This window comes from Xiphophorus couchianus, chromosome 3, assembly GCF_001444195.1.
Source record: "Xiphophorus couchianus chromosome 3, X_couchianus-1.0, whole genome shotgun sequence".
NCBI classification, from domain to species: domain Eukaryota; kingdom Metazoa; phylum Chordata; class Actinopteri; order Cyprinodontiformes; family Poeciliidae; genus Xiphophorus; species Xiphophorus couchianus.
The window spans coordinates 13,716,280-13,724,189 of record NC_040230.1 but is presented as its reverse complement, the minus strand read 5'-3'; the positions used below and the strand labels follow the sequence as shown (position 1 = coordinate 13,724,189).

At 43.2% G+C, this 7,910-nt stretch overlaps 1 protein-coding gene across 2 annotated transcripts; it reads left to right on the top strand.

Moving 5' to 3' along the window:
- Nucleotides 1-7: 7 nt before the first annotated feature.
- Nucleotides 8-7,231, top strand: LOC114141889 (zinc finger protein 236). Of its 2 annotated transcripts, none has more exons than XM_028012775.1 (3): nucleotides 8-92; nucleotides 1,000-3,255; nucleotides 5,638-7,231. In XM_028012775.1, the coding sequence occupies exons 2-3, from the start codon at nucleotides 1,024-1,026 to the stop codon at nucleotides 5,980-5,982; spliced, it is 2,577 nt and encodes an 858-aa protein (XP_027868576.1). In that variant the 5' UTR covers nucleotides 8-92; nucleotides 1,000-1,023; the 3' UTR covers nucleotides 5,983-7,231. The 2 variants fall into 2 exon arrangements, with proteins under 2 accessions (XP_027868576.1, XP_027868575.1); XM_028012774.1 differs by lacking the exon at nucleotides 8-92 and adding an exon at nucleotides 318-422.
- The last annotated feature ends 679 nt before the right edge of the window (nucleotides 7,232-7,910 follow it).

Genomic DNA, 7,910 nt, shown 5'->3' with positions numbered 1-7,910 from the left:
CCTTTGACCCCTCCCTCCCTCTGCATTCGCAGCATCACCCCTTTTTACACTGCACAGTCATATTTGGTCCTCCGGAAATATCCACAGCTCGGGTAAGCCAGTCCCAATGCAGCGAGAGTATGGGTGGAGAATAGTTGGGGTTTTTTTTAATGCAGTGTTTTTAAATGTATGTAAAGCGTGTCCGGTCCATCCAGGCGCCGGCGGCTGCTGGACAAGCAGAGACACGAATTAGGCGGACAACGCGCCGGGAAAGTTTGCCCCCGAAGCTGCGCTCTCGGCGGCTCGGACCTTCGGCTCCATAAAATGGCTGGCTGTAGGTCCGAGGAAGCTGCGGTACCGAGGAGGACGGGATCCGCTCCGGCTGCGAACTGACACGTTTCCCCCCTGCTCCGACTGACGCGATTGTGATGCTGCTGTCCCAGGTCCGACAGCTGTCACAGCGCACACGCTCCCTTAGAATGAAACGGTCATTTCGGACCTAGGGCTGTGCGTAATGGCGTCCTACACGGACAGCTCGCCTCGGTTTTATCCCCAGCAATAATTTAGAACAGCCACACACTGCAATCCGAGAATAATCCGAATAATATTCTGACGCGAAATCAACCTTAAGCGTTTTATTCGTGCTGCATTCAGGTTAATAGAATGGTGCTGGAAAATGCAAATTCTCTCGATCCTTTGCTCCGTTGCGTTTCGAGTTCAGTCTCTGTTGGTCATATGCTGAAGTTTAATTAGAAATAGAGCAAGAATAAACAGAAGGAGCAGCAGAAGGTTGTAATATTGGGTCATATGCGGCGATCCTTATAATTGAGGAAGAATCCTGCACGATCTAAATATCATAAAATGCCAAAATTGTGGATGAATATTGGCTTGACCCTTATAATAATAGTAATAATAATACATTATGAGTTTTTGACTCGGTAATTTACTACATTTATTTTACTTTAATTTAATGTTGTTAACTGAACTTTCTAATGTCTATTTTTTTCTTTTATTTTATAGAAATAGGAATAGTTATGCCCCAAAATGGATTCTCAGTTGGCCTCAGTCCTGACAAGTGGCAGCCTGGAAGTCCAAAATGGCAGCCAGTGTGCAGAGGCACCGGGGCCCGTGACAGAGGTCGCTTTGGACCCAAAGGATAAAAAAGTCCCACCCAGCACCAAACCGGGTAACCTAAAAACCTGCTCCGTCAAAGCTGCGGTGACCATCATCAGGAGAGATGCTCAAACAGTCAACGGGGAACAGGCAGAGGTGGGCGGGACATCGGAGCCGGTCTCTCAGGAAACCAGTAAGATTGCTGGGATCAGGCAGCCAATTAGAGTGAAGCCTGGGGTGCCGGTCCTGGGGAAGCAACCAATAAGGATCAGAATTGTTGTCCCGCCGCAGTGCAAGAGGCCAATCACGAAATGTGCCATCAGCCAGACCAAAGACTGTGCTGGGTCACATTTGAGGGGACCTGCTTTGGTTTCTGCTGGAGAACTAATCACAGAGAACAGCAGCGGTCAAATCCACATATCAGCTGTTAGGAATAATGAAGAGTTCACTGAAGATGCCCCAGAGGCAGAGGGAAAAGTTAAAATCACACACATGGAAGGGTCAGAGACTGACCTCATCTCAAACACTGTTGCATTTAAATTATTGAGCCATCACTGGATTAAACAGGAATCTACAGAGACAGAAATGGAGCAAAATATTCCTCTGACTGTGCAAGAAGTGGACTGCAGGTCTTTGAGGATGTTCAGGGAGGAGGAGGAGCAGACGGAGCCGCTGGATCTCAGTCTGCCCAAGAAAAGAGAGAGGACCTGCGGGCGCTTCCTGGAGGACCTGAGCTGTGAAAGCCCCCTGATCATGGAGGTGGATGAATTCGAGGGAGACGGAGACAGAGACATGGTGGAGGAAGACAGTGATGAAGGCTCTGAGGACTTTTCTACTTCTGTCCTCACGTCTCTGTCTTCAGAAGACTGCGACAATGAAAACCTCCTCCTCATTGACGACCAGGGAATCCCATATACGCTCAGTCCGGAGGGACTCAAAGTGCCGCAAATCGATGCTTCCATGTTGGGGAAGCTTCAGTCGGATCAGGTTCAGGTGGAAGAAGAAGACGGGTCATCGAATTTGGCAGGTTCAAGCTTTAGCCAAAGTTTAGAGAATGCACTAAATGCACCTTCTGCCAGTGATCAGCCACCACAAAGCAGTGATCAGATACAACTGCTGACAAACTCTGATGCTCCAGCTGCTGCAGAGTTGAATGTTAAAGCTGCTCAGGAGGCTAATCTAGCCGTGCTCCCTTCACTGTCCAGCCAAACCATCCAGATCCTGACCAACCCTTCAGCCAGCGCTCCTCTTCTGCTGCTGTCTTCCTCCTCGTCGCCTCAGCTCTCCTCTCTTCCCCTCTCAGTTACCTCACCGGGTGCTTCCATGCCCATGTTGCTCCTCCTCTCCTCTGTTCCTGCCACATCTACTGATCCCACCTCTACCTCCACCCCCATCGCCGTCCTCGACCCCTCCACTGGTCAGTTATCCCAGGTTACCACTGCCTCCGCTCAAGTGTCCCTTCCTTTGCCTTCAGGTCAGGTCAACTCCCTCGGATCGGCTCTTCCCACCTTTCCTAACCCCATAATCAGACTGGACGCCGGCAGCTCTCCCCTCATCCTGTCAGGTGTTAACAGCGTGACCTCTGGCCCCGTCCTCACATCCTTCGCTATCCCTACGCCCACCATGGGTCTACAGGACAGCCATCTTATCCAAACTCAGATCTGCTACTCTCAATCAAACCCAGGAACTGAAGCCATATCTGATGAAGAAGTCACCAGTGAAAACAACAAGCCATCAACTTTTGGAGCCCCTCCTGCACAGTCGGAGTCTCCGACATGCGACCCCTCCACTACGGAGGCGGAGGCCCGGTCTCCGGACTCTGAATCCAAGTTTGACTCTCCAGATCTCCACTCAGAGCATCTTCCTCTGGACGACCACCTTTACTTCTCCAACAGCACAGCTCCTCCCCCTCAATCTCCTTCCCCTCCCATCGGACCCCTTCTCCCGTCGGGCAAACTCGACTCCCTCGACGCCCTCGACCCCCTCTCTCCGGCGGAGTCTCCCACCAACCTGGGCTCTCGCAGGGTGCTGTGTTGCCAACTCTGCCCGCGGATCTTCTTCTACCTCTCCGACCTGGAGCGGCACGCCATCACACACTCTCAGAAGAAGCCTCATGTCTGCCAGCAGTGCGGCAAAGCCTTCAAGCGCTCCAGCCATCTGCAGGTAACTATAGTTTCATTAGACGCACAGCAGGAGGATCATCAGGCGTCAGTTTTAAGGGATGGCACAACTTATTACAATGATTGTTTTTCTCTGTAGGGAACAGCAGAAACAATCTTGAACAGACCGACGCAGCAAAGATTTATTACTGCTGATTAATTTGCCAACATATTTAATAAACGCTTACTTAAACTGCTCACAAATGACAGAAATCCATCTCTGCAGGACAAAATCTACACCTTTCTGTTTATAAAAGTAGCTGAAATTATTAAATGGTTTTACAAAGTGTTGCAAAAACACAAAATGTTACTTTATATATTTTTTTGTCTACTCCAGCAGTGTACAAACTGTTTATCACATGGGCCATTATTGTTGAATCAGAAGTTCTAGCATGTTAAGAAAACAAACAAAAAAAAACAAAAATCAAGAAAATAATGTAGTTTTTCTTGGAAAGGGATCTTATTCATTGTAGATCCAGAACTTCAGAAGGATCTTGCACATTTTCTGTACTCTAAGAAAAGCATCTAGTTTTCATATTCTTAAAAACTGTCTTCGTTGAACAAATTTATTCTTAGTTATAAGAAGGGAATTTGGGTCACCTTCCTTCAAAAGGCTTGCCATATTCAGCAAAATTTTATAAATTAAGTAAAAGTTGATTTGGTGCATTAAAGTCAGTTTTCCAGTAAAATTCTCTGACTCTGAAAACGTGGTGATAAAAAGACAAATACTTTGTGTTGTACTGAACATTAAGTCAGTAACACTTTCACTCTGATTACAGGTAAAATGTCTCTATCTGTATCAACCACCTGCTGAATTGGTTTGTATCTTTCAGAATGGAGAGTCACACAAAATTAGTCCAAGGATCACAAATGCCCTCCGGGCCGCACTTTGGACATTCCTGTCCGAAGTTTCTAATTCAAATATTGAGATATATTTGAAACAAGACAAAACTAACTTACAACTAATTTTTCAACAAGATATAGGAGCTTGTTTTAAGCTAACAATTCCCTAAAATTGATGAAAAAATAATCTTTCCACTGGCAGATTTGATCACTTATGCTATACGACATGGGAAAATGGGATGGTTTTATGACAGACTGCTAATCTTTTACAAAAAACCCAAACACTCAAATATGAAAATATAAATATGTATAACACATATGTTCTGCTCTTTAGAAAAAGCTAGAAGACCATAGATTTTCAGGCCTAATGTACACACAGGATGTCCTCTGCATGTTACATTATGATCCATCATTGAGTCTCACTACTTTTCCACAAATCCCATCTAAGCTCCCAGTGGATGTTGCTGTGGAACCTCGCAACTCTTTACCTCTTCCAGATCACATTATTTTCCTCTTAATTTGCAGCAGAGACGTTTCAGAGCCCGGATGCTGGTGAAAATGCTAATGAGGAAGCAGCAAACCAAAGCTGCTTCCTCATAAATAAATGTGTTTGCAGACTATTATTTAGCTGTTATTTTTTTCGATCTACTGGAGGCACAGAAACAGCTAGAGGTGGTGTGTAATTCTCCAAAATAGTGTTATTTGTTTTCCAGCTTAATGAAAAAAATGGGATTTTATCCTTTGTTTTCCAGGATATTCTTTCTCTGCTTCTCCAGGCTCTACAGTTTTTATCTTTGTCTCCAACTTGCAATATTAGGTTTAGCCTGGATCTTTAGGTTTATGGGGCTGCGGTTAAACAGCTGCAGCTTATTAAAATGTCAAACCAGTTTCCAGTCAACATATTCATATAGAGTTATGTTTTTCTGCTTCTGTTTGAATCGTTTAGTGCAACTTCATGTTGGAGTTGACCAGGTGGACGTATAGGCCTAGTTATTTTCAGAAAATTATATGAAGGAAATAAGGTTTTGAGTTCACAATTATTATTATTATTATTATTATTATTATTATTATTATTATTATTATTATTATTATCAACTCAACATTTAAAAATACCATGTATTCAACCTTGTAATGGCTCAATAGTGACCAATATTTTACTTTCTTGACACCAGTTTCAAAATTTAAACCCTAGTGTTGGCTCACATACAGTCGTTTTTTGAACCAGTTAACTCAAATAAGTGATTAATTGCTTTCAGACTCATAAACAAATGAAAAAACTGCAATGTGATCTGAATGCAGCATGTAGCGCAGCACATTACAGAAATCTAGTGGAGTAGAAAGTAGATACTTCATGTAAAATGTAGTAGAGCAAAAGTAGAAAGTACACACAACTAAATCTGCTGAAGAAGTAACAAAATATTTACACTTTGCTACATCCAGCCACTGTAATGTGACAAAATGGAAAGAAAAATCCATGAATACCTTTGTATTGCATCAGAAATCTATTGCGCCTGCTATGAAAGTTTATAATTTCTTTCAACAGAGACACAAGCACATCCACACGGGCCAGAGGAACTTCGTGTGTCCCATCTGCTCCAAACGTTTCAGGGAGGCCGGCGAGCTGCAGCGCCACCAGCGGGTGCACACCGGAGAGAAACCCTACCAGTGCCAGCTTTGCCACACTCGCTTCGCGGAGCGCAACACCCTGCGACGGCACACCAAACGCAAGCACCCGTATCACCAGGTGGCGGTGGAAATGCTGAACGAGAGAAAAGACAGAGGAGACGGAGTGGGAGGGAGGCAGGAGGAAGAGGAGAGTGCGGAGTGGTACAGCTCTGCCGTATCCACCCTGGATAACTCTGAGTCTGAGGAGGACGCTGCAAACTGAAGGAAGAGACACTCGCCATCACTTTGGGTCTAAACGTCGATTTTTAAAGAAGAGAGCACTTTCAATGTGTATTCCAGTTTTAGATGTAAAAGGCATTAATGTGCATTAATCCCATTCCAATTGATGGGCCAAAATCAAACACAGGAAGACATTACCTTAATTTATTGCTTTGCAGATAAAGGGAATACTCATATGAGTCTAAAGGTTATTTAAAATATCAAAATGAAATGATGCGTTTTCATGCAATCTGATAAATCCCTAAAGTGCTCAGAAAAGAAAGATTATTTAGTCTAAGCAGCTCTCTGGGGGCCATGGGAAAAAATGTCTCTTTTGTGTTACCTCGCAATAGGTTTTGTGTTCTCGCAATAATGTACTGATCAGTTCATGCAGGATAATTGAATACTGAAAGTCTTTCTTACGGTGGCCACCGTACTTTCTGCTATAATATAAGATTTTCGTAAGGTTTCTCCATGTATATTGGTATCTCGTTTGTGAGATATCTGAAGTTTTATATCTTTTTCTTTAGGATAGAAATGCACCACAAACATTTGTGCAACAGCAAAACAGGCCAAACATGAGCTTTCCATCTCCCTTCTAAGATGTAAACAAATTTTCCGTAAGAAGGAAAGAAAAAAAAACTGCGTCCAAACTATTTGGACTATTTCTGAGTTATTTTCACTGGGTACTAAAGTCATATCTGACCATTTTGGTTGTCTTTTTGTGTTACACAGACATTAACATGCAGTGAGTAAATCGACTTTCAGTCTGTTTTTGCACCAAAGAGTTAAGAGTATATGAACACGTTTTCACTGAGTCTCTTTAAATGTATCTGTATTTGAAATTTTAAATTGACATCTGTGATTGTATACAAAATAGACCAGCGGACGCAAAACTTATTGCGATGTAACGCAGAAGAAAAAAAAGTTCTCCATGTCCCCTAGGGGGCGCCGTAGATCATGCTTTAGTTGTACATAGAAAGAGAAGTATTTGTAAAAGCTGCACTCCTGCACTATCTCATCTGGAAGATGTAAACTTTCCTACCGTCTGAGACACTGTGAGTTGTTTGCACTTGTTTGATTTAAATTCAAAAATCTGTTTTTTCTTCTTTTATTTAGATGACTGTTCTGATTTCATCCATATTCAGTAAGAGTTTGACCAAATGTTTTTGGGATATTCTAACACTACATTCAGATTTCTTTTCCAGAAATGATTTATGCTAATTTATTGGAATAAAATATTTGCAACTGTTTTTGTGTTTGTCAACATCTTTGTATCGGTTTTCACTTTTTTTCCCCCCCAGTTTATTTTGCTTTGTCATGCAGCTGCTTTGCAGAATCAAGTGTTTGATTAACCTTGATTTTTCCTCAAATTCTCCTCCAAATGATGAGAAACTCGTTTAGATAACGAGCACCAGAGCAAGGGTCCGTATCGCTCTTCTAATTTAGGCTAATCCCTGGCCTTGATTTTCTTCACTACATTAATCACCAAAGAGGAGGCTTTGCATGGATCTTTGTGATAAAAAAGATTAAAGATCGTGGATGGCTGAGTGTGCAAGCTGGCAGTGGCCACTTGGACTGCCTTCAGGGAGTAATTGAGTTAGGACGGCAGCCCTCTGTTTTTGGTGCTCTTTGAATTTTCTGCTCGATTTAAGCCATGAAGTCTACAGGAGCTGAGCTCAAGATAAGCCTTTAAGTACAGAATGGCTGAAATGACCCGACTGGGTCGTCATGGTCGTCCCTTTTCTTACTCCTCAGCTGGTCTTTGCACGGATAAAAGGAGCTCCGGGCTGCTGCGAGCGGCTTTGTTTGAGTTTGGTAAAATAATATCTACAGGGGGTCAGAGGAAGAGGTGGCAGATGTTCAAAGGTTAACTAACCAGTTTCTGCCATAATGGAGAGTAAATTTTAGGAGAGAAGTGAGAATTTGCTC

What these genes read in the sequence shown, in the direction of transcription:
- LOC114141889 (XM_028012775.1), top strand. Translation starts at nt 1,024, where the DNA reads ATGGATTCTCAGTTGGCCTCAGTCCTGACAAGTGGCAGCCTGGAAGTC. An exon ending in AGCGCTCCAGCCATCTGCAG is followed by an intron (nt 3,256 to 5,637) that starts GTAACTATAGTT and finishes TTCTTTCAACAG; the next exon opens with AGACACAAGCACATCCACAC.